At 36.5% G+C, this 17,563-nt stretch overlaps 1 protein-coding gene across 6 annotated transcripts in view; it reads left to right on the plus strand.

The window, feature by feature from the left end:
• Nipped-A (Transcription-associated protein Nipped-A) overlaps positions 1 to 17,563 on the plus strand; it is a 494,348-nt gene that overhangs the window by 459,343 nt on the left and 17,442 nt on the right. For all 6 annotated transcript variants that reach the window (XM_069825168.1, XM_069825181.1, XM_069825178.1 and 3 more), the window contains exons 60-62: positions 3,945 to 4,160; positions 8,097 to 8,285; positions 14,175 to 14,318. In XM_069825168.1, the coding sequence (XP_069681269.1) occupies positions 3,945 to 4,160; positions 8,097 to 8,285; positions 14,175 to 14,318 (549 nt within the window). The remainder of the gene's footprint in view (positions 1 to 3,944; positions 4,161 to 8,096; positions 8,286 to 14,174; positions 14,319 to 17,563) is intronic.

The raw sequence follows: 17,563 nt of genomic DNA on the forward strand, positions 1-17,563 counted from the left end.
CTCTCATCAGGGAGTAGAAGGCCCCCACCTCATCGGTATTAAAGATGACTTTGGCATCATAGCCTTCAATGAGACTTGGAAGCACATCGTCTTTCTGATGATCCACCGACTCATCTGGAACAGTTGCACTTTCATCATACACATTTGTATATAATGTCATGCTGCTTAAAGCGATGAAGTCATCCATTAGAAGCCCTAAAATTGTTCACGTTCAGTCTTAATGTGATGCTATGTTGTGAATTGATTCTCATGCACCACAGCACATGATTAACACGTGGTTTCTGGCACTGTGTTGCATCAGGTATCTCACCTGGGTACGCATGGTAGACAAGGAGGATAGGAACTGTTACTGAAAAGACCTTGAACAAGGAAATAAGCATTTAGGGCTGAAAAAACGCACAATCGAACCTAATTTGCTTTGTTGGGACAAAAAAATTGTTTCTTAAATATGGGTAAAACACTAAACCAAGAAACATTAATCGGGGTAAAAATAGCATTGCATATATGAGACTTCTGCCGGGACCAAAAAATAAGAACACAAAATGCGGGTAAATCTTAAATCGAGAAACCCAAAATCGAGGTTCCACTGTAAAGGTATGATCACACGTCGCTACTTTTGCAGCGCTGCAGTACAAAAAACTGTGCAACTCTTGTACTGAAACGTGTGAACAACGGTGCAACCTGAAAAGTAGTGGCTGCCGAACCTGCTTCCCGCTACTTTTCCATGCTGCGCGCAACTTAAAAGTAGCGACGTGTGAACAGGGTTCTCAGGGTTGCAGCCGCAGCATTTTTGATATCAGTTTTGTTGAAACTTTTGCTGCGGTTGCAACCAGTGTTACCACCCAATGTGTCAATGATACTTTTATTGTTTGGATATATTTTAATGTTGAATGTGATGAAAATAAATTATTTGTAACATTTATTAAATACACAACACAGTCTGAACATAATTGGTGATGATATAATTCATTTTTTAAATTTTCCATAGCGTAGTTCCAAATAGGAGGGTTGCCAACATTGATTACGTGAATATGCTGTTGGTTATCATTTAAGTATATATATGCGTTTTTAAAAGCTTTATAGTAAAAATAATGTCAATTTCTGAATACTAGATACGACAGAAAAGCAAATAATAGATAAGGAAGCTTTCGCATGAGTTTCTTAATAATGCGAACATAACCACAAAATGTATATTGAGAAGTCAACACGGAGATGGGAACCTGCAGCATGACTGCGGCTGCAAAAGTAGTGCCTTGCGTGTGAACAGACTCGCAACCTCCAGTTGCAACTTTCGCAGCACTCGGGTTGCACAGCACAAAAAGTAGCGTGCAGCGTGCTACTTTTGGCTTACGTGTGAACACGACACGCAACTTTTGCAGCTGCAGTACAAAAGTAGCACTGCAAAAGTAGCGACATGTGACTGTACCTTAAGTCATGCATGAGGAAGGAAGGTGCACGTTTTCATTCTTTTCACTTTACTGTCATTTGTATAAGGATATTATTCCAGTTATGCCTTATACTCTTCTTATGAGGCATGGTAGAAACATACAATGAATTGAATTTTTTTAAAGTTATATTTGTTTGTTTCTTAGTTATTTACTCATTTACAAACATTATCTGTAGTCTTCAAACTAGATGTTACTAAAAGATGGCAGTCGACAAACTGCGAAATTTAAAAAAAATTGGGATTAGATGGTCAAACCTCCTAGTCTCCTCTATAGTTTGACGTAATGTTTTTTCTTTATTAAATGTTTATTTTTTTTATACATCTTCATTACACGCTTTTAACACTTTGTATCACTTATAACAACTGTCTAGTGTTAAAATGAAAACCAAGTGGTAAATTATGTAGTTGACTAGTTTCGACTTTGTGTCAGTCATTCCTCGAGCACTGATATTTCAGACTTTTTTGTTTTTCTTGTAATATATTTTCATCTTAAGTAGCTGATTCGTTATGATACTCATACGTCATACCAGAAAGAGTGTGTGTGTGTGTGCGTGCGTGCGTGCGTGCGTGCGTGCGTGCGCGCGTGCGCGTGCGTGCGTGTGCAGTATTTCCTAGGATGAATGTAAAATATTTCAGGATAATGTAGTTTGGGTTAGCTTACATTGATTTATCGTAATTTAAATATCTGTTCCAAATTCTAACAGTTGGAGAGATATTGATGGACGGACTTTTTAATGGAGAGAGGCATTACACACGTATTTCTACATTTTAGAACAATGTGATAAGATACATTATTGAAAATTATGTATGTTGGTGCAGTTCTAATAATTTTATTTCCACGTTAAACACAAACTCAGTAAGAAAATAAAATAATTACTTACTTAATGGCTTTTAAGGAACCCGGAGTTTCATTGCCACCCTCACATAAGCCCGCCATAGGTCCCTATCCTGAGCAAGATTAATCCAGTTTCTATCATCATATCCCACCTCCCTCAAATCCATTTTAATATTATCTTGCCATCTATGTCTCGGCCTCCCCAAAGGTCTTTTTCCCTCCAGCCTCCCAACTGACACTCTATATGCATTTCTAGATTCGCCCATATGTGCTACATGCCCTACCCATCTCAAACGTCTGGATTTAATGTTCCTAATTATGTCAGGTGAAGAATACAATGCGTGCAGTTCTGTGTTGTGTAACTTTCTCCGAAGCACCTTACTCTCAAACACCCTTAACCTATGTTCCTCTCTCAAAGTGAGAGTCCAAGTTTCACAACCAGTAATATAACTGTTTTATAAATTCTAACTTTCAGATTTTTTGACAGCAGACTGGATGATAAAAGCTTCTCAACCGAATAATAACAGGGATTTCCCATATTTATTCTGTGTTGAATTTCCTCCCAAGTATTATTTATATTTGTTACTGTTGCTCCCAGATATTTGAATTTTTCCACCTCTTCAAAGGATAAATTTCCAATTTTTATATTTTCATTTCGTACAATATTCTCATCACAAGACATAATCATATACTTTGTCTTTTCGGGATTTACTTCATGCGGATCGAGGAGACGGCCTCCAGATATGGAGGGTAGCTGTGAATATGTTGAATAAGCAGTCGCAGACAGCCGATGAGGGGTGGTCCTCCAGCTTGGGGGTTGGGCGAAGGGATAACAACACCATAAAAAACAGTTTGTTACAAAACATTCAAATAAGCCTCGGAATGGGACTGATTCTCTGGCACGACCACAGCAAAGGAATAAGGTTTTGAGATTTTGTACTTGGAATGTTACAAGTCTATATAGAACAGGAGGGGTAACATTAGAAAAATAAATAAATAAAAAATAAAATAATTACACAAGACAAATTACTGAGGTTACCATTCTTATGGAATCCATTAACTGTACCACAGCTGCAGGAGAAATGTATAGGTATTCATGTTTCTGTTTATGTGATCACTGATCTTCACATTAGAGTCAGGAAGCCTCTACAGTTTTTTTTTTTTTTATGAGAGTACCAGAGTACTGCGTTGCAATTACATTGTTCCACAGTTTTAAATGCATGAAGGTAACAACACTACATAGGTGTGTTGCCTTGCCATGTGCAAACATCTGACATAGCACATCCAATTATAATAGTACACGGAATGATAAGATGTTCCAATATTTCTCCTGTCGGTTTCTCCCAAATGTGGACATATAGGGTTAAATCAATGTCTTTTAACTCAGACTACATTATCCTGAAATATGGTACATTCCCCCAGGGACACTGTATAGTATACAGGTTGTGACTAACAATGAAATAATAATAGCGGAGAATTTGTGGGATAAATAGAATACATAGAAAGAATCTGTCTCATAACCACGATTGCCCATCACTGATTTCACTATAGTTACTATGCTGTCAACACTCGAGCATGCAAGACTGCTACATTCCAGCAGTTTTCAAATTAAATTAATCCATTCCATTTGAAGTGACTACATACTTGCTTCTAATTTTACAGCATTCTCACTACTACGTGAGAATAGCACGCTTCATGCCGAGAGTGGATATTGTCCAGAAACACAATACTGCAGCACGAAGACTATTCATACGTGGTCACAATGGTAAAATCTATCCATATCTGGTGGTGAATGACTCTGGACTGGGGGATGCCCGACGAGAGGAACGTGTCCTGCAGTTACTGCGCATGCTCAACCACTATCTTGGGAAGCAGAAGGTAAAACATACTACAGTAGAATCCCTCCTATCCGGCACCAAAAGGACCAGGCTAGTTTCGGATACGAGATTTTGCCGGATAATTAAATAAATACCGGTATATACAAAAAAAAAAGTTCGTATTTCACGGTGCCAAATGTTGAAACTGCAGCCATGTGAAGCTTATTTCTCTATCACTTGCTCATAACTGAATAAACATAAAAACTCTGTGGATTTTCCTTATTACGACAGATCACACAACAAAATAATACACTAATTCCAGGTTCGAATATTCACTGAAAATTAAAGTTCGTGCAATCTTCCTAATGTGGCAACACTGACAGTCCGAACATAACCACGTAAATAAACTGTGTGTATTTTCTTTATTAAAACACATTACATAACACACATTCACTGAAAATGAAAGTTTATGTGAACTTCCTAATGTGACAACACTGACGGCCCAAACATAACTAAATAAACATAAAAACTATGTGGATTCTCTATATTAAAACACAACACACATTCACTGAAAATTAAAGTTCGTGTGAACTTCCTAATATGACAGCACTGACAGCCGAACATAATTAAATAAATACAAAAACTGTGTGGATTTTCTTTATTAAAACACATCACACAACACAAATAATACAGTAATTTTAGGTTCGATCATTAACTCAAAACGAAAACGAAAGTTCGTGCTAACTTCCTAATTTGGCAATACTACGTCCTGAACATAATTAAATAAACATAAAAACTGTGTGGATTTTCTTCATTAAAACACATCACACAACACAAATAATACACTAATTTTAGGTTCAAATATTCACTGAAAATGAAAGTTCGTGCGAATTTCCTAATATGGCAAAACTGACAGCCCAGATTGTGGGAGTGTGGCAGATTAATTTTTTTTTTTTTTTTTTTGGCCCAGTCAAAAGTACCATTGTTTTGGTATTGCCGGTTATTTGTGTGCCAGTTACGAGGGATTTTACTGTACCCTACTGTCAGTATGGTCATTAGAAGAGAATTTGGTTTTGTAAATCTTTTGAAAGTTACCATTGGTCCAGAGAACAGTTTCTCAAACTTGTTTTTATAAACTACCTTTATTTTTTTAAGTTCCGGTTCCTGAAAGTATTCCTAATAAAATTGTATGTAAATAGGCCTATACATGTTTAATATTAAACATTATTGTTGTTTCCATAGTTAATATTTGACGTAAATTAGGAAATTACATCGAGAAATAGGAATAATTCATGAGTTTGAAAAAAATTTATTTTCCACTCCTCCTTATACCCGAATTGAATATTGCTTCAGGCATTAGTGAATTGTATACTCATTTTTACAGTCCAGGTTCCCGAGTTCATACCTGGCAAGGGATGATTAAGTTTTCAGAATGATAAAATTCTGAGTGTAACTTCTTGCAATTTCTTGCTTGGTAAAGGACTCTTAGTTCAGTACCATTTTATGTCACAGCATTTCCATTGGCTGCAGTTCAGGATTGTTGTAAATTACAAGACATTTTAAATTTAACGTTTCAACTTATTGTGTATTGTAAAAAGGATTCTAAGTCACCATTTCGGTATTTTTGAGTTAATTACATTTTCGTAATCCTTGAGGATAGCTCTATGCTTCAATATTAAAGGGACCTCGTCGGCACTTCCATAGTAGTGAAATGCATGCTACGTGTATCACATTGTGTGTAAGAAGGGACCTGAGTCAATGATTTAAGTAATGTTTTACACTTCATGTTGGCCTTACTGGAAATTTTCATACATTGGCAACACTAGAAATCAGCTGTTCAATTCTTTATTTGCGGAGTGTGAAGATATAGTGGAAAGTATTGTGGTTACATAAGAAAAATAAAAATGTTTACTGAGCAGTCTCAAGAACAAGAGAATGTCCTGGGAGTAGTGGTAGATTTTATACAGAACATTGATCTTCCCAAAATACCTGTTGAAGATATTCTCTATTATCGGCAAATTACTGTTAATGTTTTTGTGTATTTAATTTGAAAACTGGACGTGCTCTACCATGAAGATCAAGCCCACAAAGGTGCAAACGAGGGTGCATCATTTCTATTAAATATATTAATAATTTTATGTACCATCTAGAGTCGACGGCAATTCGGAAGGCGGTAGTCTGCTAACGTTTGCATCGAGAGAGACAGATAGAGAGAGCAAAGCAGCATACAACATTGCCACATCCTACTTCACGCGCACATGCAATACAAATAGCACAGGAGAGAATTTAAATTATCAAAAGACAATAATGACCTTAGCCATTGATTACTGTAAGTATGACAACAAACAAACCCTCTTTCCTTCATTAACAATATTCTTTGCACAGTTCTCAATCCCATACATACCACATGCTTCTGCAGTCATTTCTTGCGCAATGGCAACGTTGCAGCCAGCATCAAGATGGCCGGCAGCGTTCTGCTCGTCAACATTTTAAAAATAATTATATGCCTTAAACACTATTTTCCGCGCCTACTTGTGCAATACTTGTCTTTTTACAGTCTCTTCTTTCATTTATTTAACTTACACACACAATAAATGTTAGTTTTACTTATTTGATGTGTTGAAACACTCACACATGAACAAACGAACTCGGAAAGTACTTGTTATAGACTGATTCTGATTGGTTCTACTGTACAAGCTTGTGACGTCACATACCAGAAATGCTATGGCGCATATAGCAGCTGAACGCCTTCTGAAATGCCATCTAGTCTAGTATCGACAAACTCCATCTTTACGTCAACAACTGCCCTGGTCAAAACAAGAACCACACAGTTTCAAGAATTTGCTTCGCAACTTACTGACACAGGATGCTTTAAAGTGATCAAGCAGTTTTTCCATATAAGGGAACACTCGTACAACCTTTGTGTTCAGAACTTTGCCATAATCAAACGTCCTATTAAGAAATGTGATAGGATCTACACAGTAAAAGAAGTATGTGCCCTTGTTGCGAGTTCCTCCAAGAAGTCGTCCTGCACCCTGACCATGGTGGATACAGATGATATTCTTGACTGTTCAAGCTGGTGGAGCAGATTCTACAATAGATCAACTGTCTCACTTGAAACACAAAGACAGGCGCAAATAGTAGCTGACGTGCCCTTTATAAACCCCACTAACTAACTGAAACACAAGACATACCACGTATCTTTCAACATTTCAACTTTTCACTACTTTGAGTACTCATCAGAAATGAAAGGAGTGATCAAAGCAAGTGACGGGATCAGTATCTCAGAAAATATTCATCCATTCCAGCTGAAAAAGTCTGAAATAGTTGAGTTGCCATTTACGAAAGCATATCCTGCAGGGAAAGTACCAATAAACGAAAGTAAAATCAATGATTTGAGAAAAATTTATGTGTATATTGCTCATGAATTTAAAGACTTTTATGATGAGATTTCATTGTGGTCAACATCTCAATACACAACAGACTGGAATGACTGAAACTGTTGAGATGATATTAATCCTCTCTACTTTGTAGGCTCAAAAGTAGTGTTTTCATTTCTGTATTTGTTTTCAACATGGTTTTTGTTATTACCTGAAGGAATACATGATTATTTGAGCATAATAGTGTATTTCATGTATAATTTCCCTCAATAAATCAGAAGAGTATCATCATTCACGCAACAGATTTTAAAAAGGTACCCAAGTCAACAATTTTCAAAACAGAATTTCTCCATTACAACTGAGTCAAAATTATGAAATACGTTCATAAAACGAAGTGTTTTTACATTTATTTCTACACAAAAAATTGTATTGTCTTAAATACCGGTACATGCATAATGAAATGAAACACTTTTTTTTAATTATCTTGAAACTAGAGGAAAGTGACTTGGTCCCTTTTTACAATACCCGATTCACTTAAATTTAAGTTTTTTTTAAGTTATGCTAGTTATATGGTTTTCTTCTATAAGTATATATGATAATTAAATTTGATGTTTCAGGAAACTTCACGCAGGTTCCTGCACTTCACAGTTCCACGGGTTGTGGCTGTTTCACCACAAATGCGTCTGATTGAAGACAACCCTGCGTCTGTCTCCCTGCTTGATATCTACAAACAAGGCTGTGCCCGTGTTGGATTTGAGCATGATGCCCCTATCCTCAGATACTATGAACGACTTGCAGCTGTCCAGGTTAGCTTCAGGGTTGTGTATTGTAAATTTATATGTTCCAGTTGCTGGCTAAACTTACGTTTTCTTAGTTGGTATTTATAATTAGTTTTAAGACTGCTTAATCTTATGTTAAATTAATCTATATTTTTATATTTAAATAGGAATATCGTTATATTCTTATAATTTCGTCCTCTTGCAAGGAAAGGAGGAGTTTGTACTGTAAGCATGATAGTTAAAGTTCGTGACATAGACTAAGAATATTTTAATGTTTAACTATTACTCTTAAAAAGAATTATACAGTAAAATCGCTTTTTAACGAATCTCTGGGGACTAATGTTGTCCCTTTTTATCCGGTTTTTTTAAAAGGGAAATTTTCATTGAATATGAATGAGCAAGGGCATTGAAACAGCCTTAGGCCTTTTTAACTAAATTATGATGAAGATGATTATTATTTATTTATTCTGATAGAGTTACGACCACAACTCTTTCTCTTCCTCTTACATATACCAATTAAATTTACTATTAGCAGACACACAATCTGATATCGTCGACCTGGTTGGCGAGTTGGTATAGCGCTGGCCTTCTATGCCCAAGGTTGCGGGTTCGATCCTGGGCCAGGTCGATGGCATTTAAGTGTGCTTAAATGCGACAGGCTCATGTCAGTAGATTTACTGGCATGTAAAAGAACTCCTGCGGGACAAAATTCCGGCACATCCGGCTACGCTGATATAACCTCTGCAGTTGCGAGCGTCGTTAAATAAAACATAACATTTAACAATCTGATATCACAATGACATATTTTTAAGTACTGTAATTAAATCTATAACTCTCATATGCAAAACACAATAACATTTCTACAAATAAAATCTTGGTTTCAGCTTACTATCAGTCAAGATATTGATGCATGCTTTTTATCACAATGCTAGTGCGAGGCTGGTGTGTCCATACATTGTACAGAAATTGATCACAAACGTTTGGAACAAGTTTGAAATTTTGGTGAAACAGGTTGTGTATTTGCAAGTCCATTCATTATTACATAAAAGCAGAATTTTTCTAAAAGCAGGGTTCTTTAAAAGTAGAAATCAATCATATTATTTTATAGTTGAAACCATTCCTTAAAACAGAAATAGAAATATTAAAACAAGTTTCTGCTGTAGTTCTTATCAATTCATATAAGAAGAAAGCTAATGTAAACAATCACAACTCTAGTTAATGCTTTATAAAAGCATTCTCATATTAATTATTTACCCATCCATATTATTTTTTTACGTATTATTCTCTTGAACTTGACTGTTCTGTATGTAGGTAGGTACTTGTGTGACTATTCTGTGTACAGGGTGGAAGTGAAATAACCATGGAGATTGAAAGGGGCGATAGGATACACTCAAGGGAATAGAAATTGTATATTATATTGTGATTAAATGCACAGTTAATTAGAAAATGAAGTTGAAAGTTTCAGCAATCTGGCAACATAGCCGCTAACATTGTCGTCTTTCTACTCATAATAAAGATGTAAGAGATCAACGAACTTAGATCTGTCTCTGTATATGATCTCCCCTCTCTGGCTACAACATTGCAATCTGCTCACATCGTTGAGTGGCTTGAAATTAGTTGTTTTAAAATTATATTTACACGAAAACCATCAACGCTATTGAAATACGCCAGAGGGATAAATGATTCTTTATTAGATTCTCTAGAAAGGAAACTGTGGTTTGATGAAGATTGTTGCACAGTGGTAGAAAGAAGGAAACTGCAATTGCAATTCTTACAGGATCCAGTTGAGGCGAATAGAGATAACTATTTCAATAAAAGAAGGGAAGCAAGTTGTACACTTAGGAATAAAAAGAGGGATTACTTGAACGAAAAATTGAATAAGGTAGAAACAAATAGTGAGAATAAAAACATTAGAGATTTATATAAGGGCATAAAGGAATTTGAGAATGGATATCAGGCAAGGGTAAACATGATCAAGGATGAGAATGGTAACTTGCTTGCAGATTCTCATTCAGTCCTGAACAGATGAAAAAATTATTTTGGACAAATCACTCAGCCTCCTATAAAATTGAGTACTGGCTCTTTGCCCGGGTAAAAGGCAGTCAGGGCGTGGTGCCGACCACACCACCTAGGTCTAGTGCCGAGGTCATGGAAAGCATAGAGCTCTACCTCCATGCCCTCCAAGTGCCTTCATGGTATGTTACAGGAATATCTTTACCTTTTACCTTTACCTTTACTAAATGTACATGGGCCAAATAGAAATTATGAAATTCAAATACAAACTGCTGAGCCATATATACCTGTACCCACACACTCTAAAGTCGAAATTGCAATAGAAAATCTGGAAACATGCAAGTCTCCAGGTATCGATCAAATTCCAGCAGAATTAATACAAGAGGGTGGAACTGCATTACCTAGCGAAATTTATAAGCTTGTACTTACTATTTGGGAAAAGGAAATTGTATCATAACAATGGAAGGAGACCATAATTGTACCTAACTGTAGTAACTTTCGAGGAATGTCACTTTTGTTGACGCTGTACAAAATTTTGTCCAATATTCCTTTGAGAAGATAACATATATGTAGATGAAATTATTTGGGATCATCACTGTAGTTTTAGGCATAATAGATCGACTATTGATCAGATTTTTTGTATTCTACAGATATTGGAGAAAAAAATGGGAGTATAAGGGTACAGTACATCAGTTATTCATAGATTTCAAAAAGGCATATTGACTCTGTTAAGAGGGAAGTTTTATTTAATATTCTTATAGAAGTTGGTATTCCGAAGAAACTAGTTCGATTAATTAAAATGTGCCACAGTGAAACGTACAGCAGAGTCTGTATAGGCCAGTTTCTGTCAGATGCTTTTCCAATTCACTGTGAACTAAAGCAAGGAGATGCACTATCACCTTTACTTTTTAACTTTAGAATATGGCATTAGGAAAGTTCAGGATAACAGAGAGGGTTTGGAATTGAACAGGTTACACCAGCTTCTTGTCTTTGTGGGTGACGTGAATATGTTAGGAGAAAATTCACAAACGATTAAGGAAAACACGGGTATTTTACTTAAAGCAAGTAAAGAGATAGGTTTGGAAGTAAATCCCGAAAAGACAAAGTAAGTGATTATGTCTCATGAGATGAATATTGTACGAAATGGAAATTTATCCTTCGAAGAGGTGGAAAAATTCAAATAAGTTGAAGCAATAGTTGTTGTTGTTGTCTAGTGCCTTGCATCTGGCAATGAAGCCATTAGCAGTCGTGCTTTCCAGTACTTTTGAACTAGTTGAAGCAATAGTAACAAATATAAATTATACTTGGGAGAAAATTAAATGCAGAATAAATATGGGAAATGCCTGTTATTATTCGGTTGAGAAGCTGTTATCATCTAGTCTGCAGTCAAAAATTCTGAAAGTTAGAATTTATAAAATGTTATATTACCATTTGTTCTGTATGGTTGTGAAACTTAGACTCTCACTTTGAGAGAGGAACAGAGATTAAGTGTGTTTGAAAATAAGGTTCTTAGGAAAATATTTGGGACTAAGAGTGATGAAGTTACAGGAAAATGGAGAAAATTACACAATGCAGAACTGTACGCATTATATTCTTCACCTGACATAATTAACCTTCACATTACTGAACAAAATTATTCACAACTTTTACTGCATGGGATCCATTTTGGGCCCCGTGCTTATTTATTTGATATTAGAGTCAAATACACAGTTTTACATTACATGGCTTATTTTTATTAAACATTATCAATTTTGGGCCTGTTGTGAGCAATAGAAAATTTTTCAGTGCTACCAACTTTGACATTTCATATCAGTTCTAATCTTCATTGCACTTAGCACATTGAATTACAATTCTCTCTATGAAATGACTTTTGCATGCCCACAGTTGACATTTTCCACACTTAAATTCTGTCTTCTTGTCTGGTATTTTGGGACACATGTGACAACGACCCCTTCCCCCCCCCCCTTGATGGAGTGGCGTGATTACTGTAGAGGTGTTTGATTTCACTCCGATAGCTTCCATTGCTACACCAATTGGCTTCTTGAGGCTGCAATTCGAAGCCCTTTCTATAACACATGGTTGCACCATTTCGTCTCCAAGTTCAAACAAGAAATTCTGTCATCGATGTAGCACCTTAGTCTTTTTTCATTTTCTTTTGGTGGGTTATTTTACAACGCTGTACAACATCTCAGGTTATTTAGTGTCTGAACGAAATGAAGGTGATGATGCCAGTGAAATGAGTCCAGTATCCAGCACCGTCAGTTACCCAGCATTTGCTCATATTGGGTTGAGGGAAAACCCCAGAAAAAACCTCAATCAGGTAACTTGCCCCAATCGGGATTCGAACACGGGCCACTTGGTTCCGTCACGCCCACTTTGTTTTGGGCACTTATTGTAATGGCGGACACTCTTTCAGTTTTCTTCAAACATGACGGTGCAATGCCCACTCTATAATCTCTCTTCTAACTCACTGGTTCAAATACCTAGTCTGATCACACTCCTGACATCATATCCTATGTATGTAGCGACGTGCGAGAATCGTATCATAAGCATGGTAAGCATTGTTAGCCTGCTGAATCCATCCTTTGTGCTACTACGAAACACAAACTGAAAACGATGGCTGCGTTCAGCCGGGATAGCGCTGAAATAGCGACAGCATTGAATGCCTTGCTGACCGACATTGCTGAAAAAGCGGCCGCCATTTTTCGTAGCAAAATTTTTTTCGCTGCGCAGTAAGCCAGCCAGCGAAAGTGGAGGGGGTAGACATCAACCAGTGGTATCTTATATTCCGGAGTAGACAGTACAATGGCGTAAACACAGTGAACATTTTGCAGTCTGGTCATTCAGCAACTCACAGCTGCTGTAATTCAGCAAAAATGAATAGCTGAATTAGTGCTGTCCCGGCTGAACGCAGCCAATGATAACCAATGCTGTTTCACATAGTTTGACAAAACTTGTAAGTTTAAGGGCCAGTGACCCTGCACGTGGGTTCTACAAAGGAGTGAGTGTGTTTGATCCTGCGGAAGTTGCAAAGATGAATGTTAACAAAAATCTGATGGAAACAATAAGAAAACTCGAATTCTGTTCGGATCTGTGGGACACTGCAGTGATAACAGGCTACAAAGAATTGCAGAGTGTGCTGAAAAACAAGCTGAGCTCTGGTGAAGAAGTGGACATTATTTCTGTGCTGCAGGGAATGACCATAAACTATTCTGATTTTGCACAATCTGTGTTTCGAATTATATGGATGCCATGTGTAAATCCAGACTGTGAACGCTTCTTTTCTTCATACAGTAATGTTTTGTCTGTTAAACGCCATTGTTTGTCAACAGAAAATGTCAATAATTTTTTTTTTCTGAAATGTATTTTGAAAGCTTAGGGTATTTATCATGCTATTAAAGCTGTGTATTTTGAAAATACCGAAAAAATTCAATTGAAAACACCGATTTTCCCATTTGAAAATCCCACATTTTGCACTTTGAACTCAACAAAAAATTCTAATCTCTAAAGTGATGACAACAAATCTGTATACTTTTGTTTCTTGTCAGTGCCCTTAACTTGCTGCTGTTCACCCAACTCTCCGAGCATGGCCCATAGATGTTGCTAGTACTTAGAAGCTTAGATCATTCACTTCGTCAGAGACTATCCAGAGGCCACAACTGACAATGTGTCTATATTAAAATCATAATGAATGATGATTGAGAATTGTTTGGATGTACCAAGAGAAAATTTCTGTGTTTCTTAGACTAAGGGCTTTTCCAACGCAAGTTATAGGCTAAATTCAGGATGAATCAATCAGGATTTGAACCCAGGCTCTCTGCCTTGTAAGCACAGTGTGCATACTAGTACTGAGCCAAATTGGCAGTTACTTGGTATTATAAATACATGTTTGATCTCTTCTAGGCCCGAGGCTCACAGGCAAGTCATCAAGTCCTAAGGGACATTCTGAAAGAAGTTCAAACCAATATGGTTCCTCGCTCAATGCTCAAAGAATGGGCAACAAGAACTTTTCCTGCAGCTACAGATTACTGGACATTCCGAAAAATGGTAAGTTAATCACATCACTCAGTATGTAGTCTGTTAACAAACTGACTTGACCTTTAGTCTCTGTACTCTTATTTACAACATTTTTCATCTGCACTTCTTTCTTATCATAGAAAGTATTATTATAAAGGTTATCAATGCATAAGAGCATCTTCCTGTGTCCAATTTTTACACTTTATCCTCTTCCTCCAACTTTCTCTAACCTCCCATCTCCATTCTTGTAGTTCCTCTCCCCTCCTCACCCATTGCTTTCTTAATTTCCTGCAGCCATGTGCTTTGAGTCTACCTCTTTCTCATTCCATTCCAAAACTCTTCTTGGTAACTGTTCATGTTCCATACGTTTCACATGTCTATACCATTCTAATTGTCTGTATTATACGAAATCTAGAATTGTATTTTGTTTATTTATTTTAAGCAATACATTATAATGGCGGCCGGATAGCTCAGTTGGTAGAGCAGGGACTGGAAGGTACGGGGTTCGATCCCAGGTAGTGACAGGATTTTTTCTCGTTGCCAAACTTTCAGAACAGCCCCGAGGTTCACTCAGCCTCCTATAAAATTGAGTACCGGGTCTTTCCCGGGGGTAAAAGGCTGTCAGAGCGTGGTGCCGACCACACCACCTAGTTCTAGTGCCAAGGTCATGGAAAGCATGGGGCTCTACCTCCATGCCCCCCAAATGCCTTCATGGCATATTACGGGGATACCTTTACCTTTTTACCTTTTTTTAATTATAATAAATTCAGTTTATGAATATCACCCTAATAACACATGATTTCTTAAATTCTTTTTCTTTAAGCTTGCGTAACATTACATTTTTCAATTCCAATTTACACATTTTTGTTTCTTTTAAATTCTAACGAAAAATTGTTTTTATTTGTCATGTTTTTACTAGTTCTGTTATTTAGAGCAATTATTACAAATGCTGTACAATATTGGAGAATGCAAAGTGCTGCTCACATTTGTCCTTTCTCTGGCTTTTACACTGTACACGCAGGAGAAGAGGGTTTTCTTCTTTAGAAATAGCATGAAATCCTGGATTAAATCCCAAATCTCTCTGCAGTGCATATGAAGAGAAGGTATATGTCACTGTTGATAGTGATTCATACATTGGACGGGGATGTTAAGCCTGGCGTCCACCTTGGTGTTATTTGACAGGAGTAGGCTATATGCTGGCACTAGGTTTCCCCTTCTCCCATCCTCATCTTCATCATCGTTCTCGGCCATTCCCTACACTACACTTACACGAACACTTACACATACACTCACTATAGTACACGACATAACTCTCCACAGATGCACATCATGCATAGCATGGCCCGCCGAAGTGGCATGCAACTTGAAAAATGGGAAACAGTCTAGCTATAACTATCTGCAATATGCAGAACCCGAATCACACAAGTTAAGTTGGTAGGCATTAGATACACATGCAAATCTTACACACCTACTTTCGAGATTGACAGAAAGAAATAAAGAATATGTATTTCATAATTTGTATGACAGTTTGTTTAATTGAAAGTGTATGCACTAAAAATAATGATTTTGTTCTGCTGCATATGTTTAAGAAAAACATCAATGAAAGCAAATTTAACAAAGTTTCCATATTGTGTTGACTCCAGACCCATGTTCCTTGTTCTCTTTCCCTTATGACTCAATACCTCCAACACTAAAGTAAAGAGGACACAAAGAACCTCAGCTAAAATGAAGTCAGAAGATTCCTTTTATTCAGATTACAGCATGACAAAATTTTATATATATTGTCAAATTCCTGTGACAATTGCAACAAGGCATAAAAGTAAAAACACAGAACTATAAAGAAGCCCCAGAAGGACTGTTACGGTCCACAAAAGTTTTCAGCCCATCTCTTCATTGGATGTCTAGTTGAAATCCAGTTACATAGCATTGTTAACTACTTCCAACATAGCTATGCTGCAGGGTGAAATGTGTTCAATGACATTAACTTCACAGAGTAAATCCTTAATAAATGGATAGAAATTTTCTTTGTTATTTTGCGTTATTTGTTTTCATTTAGTGGGAAAGTGACATTATTTTTAGAAAAAAATTGCAACATAGCAGTAAAGTCAGTACCATTGCCAACACGTGGAAACAATAGTGCAATAGTAAGGGCGGTTATGTAGCCATTGTCAGCACCAGACCTGTTTCACGAGGTGACTCCCTTTGTAGGTAACCATTACGACAAACAAAACACATTTCATTTTTATGTGGTTTTAGTAACTTATTTTACATTTGTGCATTAAATAATTTATGAACTTTATTGTGAACATTCAAGTAATGGTACATAGTTCTTAATATCAAGTTAAAACAGCATCTGGTAATCTGGTTCATGCAAAGCGCAGTAGAAAGAATAGATTTTAGGTTCAATTGTTTATATTATATTCTTTACACTTTATATCGTCAAATTAAGTTAAGAATTTGTTCCACTTTTTCATTACTCTTATTTACAGTATTACTAATAATTAATGTTTATTAAATTTTTCACATTAATTGTTTCATTAAAGGTTACTTTACCAAATACATCACTCTTGAAAACTATATTTAAATAAATAATTACAACAAACGCAAGCAGCCTTTGTAAAGCACTTGTACCTGCCAAAGGAAGTAAACACAAAGACTACCCTAGCAACATGTTATGAGAAGATCTAAACAAGTACTACCTGCTGCACGTTCCATCCTCCAGAATGCTCTACGACATACATCCTGCAGCTAGGGCTGCCAGATTTGTTTTAGAAAGAAAAGGAATCAGTCAGTCTTCTTAATGTATCCAGCTGTTTGCTGACAACATAAGGTCCACTATAGTCTACTGTAGTCTTCTCAGTCCTTGTTTTTCATGAGAAATGAGGGATATTTTGATCGGTGTTCATTATAGATGTCTGTTGCTAGTAGCCAGAGTTGGGGTGTAGTCAGTATATACTGCAGGGCTGTGTCTTCTGCAATTGATACTGATGATTTTAATTTACTTCTTTTGTGGTTTATGGATGGACAGTATAGAAGTATGTGTTCCAGATCTTCATCATGATTATTACACTGCAGACAAATATGAAGGTGTATGGAACTTCCTAGGGATTTCGTAGCATAATTATAATTGATTGTTAAAGTATTTAAGGTGTAGAGTTATTACCATCCTTAGCTCAAACATTTAACAATATGAAATACATTTACAGAAACTGTATGTTAGATCTACATATACATGTATCTGTTGTATAAGTGTAATGTTGTTGTTGTTGTTTTCT

Source organism: Periplaneta americana, chromosome 1 (assembly GCF_040183065.1).
Source record: "Periplaneta americana isolate PAMFEO1 chromosome 1, P.americana_PAMFEO1_priV1, whole genome shotgun sequence".
NCBI lineage: Eukaryota > Metazoa > Arthropoda > Insecta > Blattodea > Blattidae > Periplaneta > Periplaneta americana.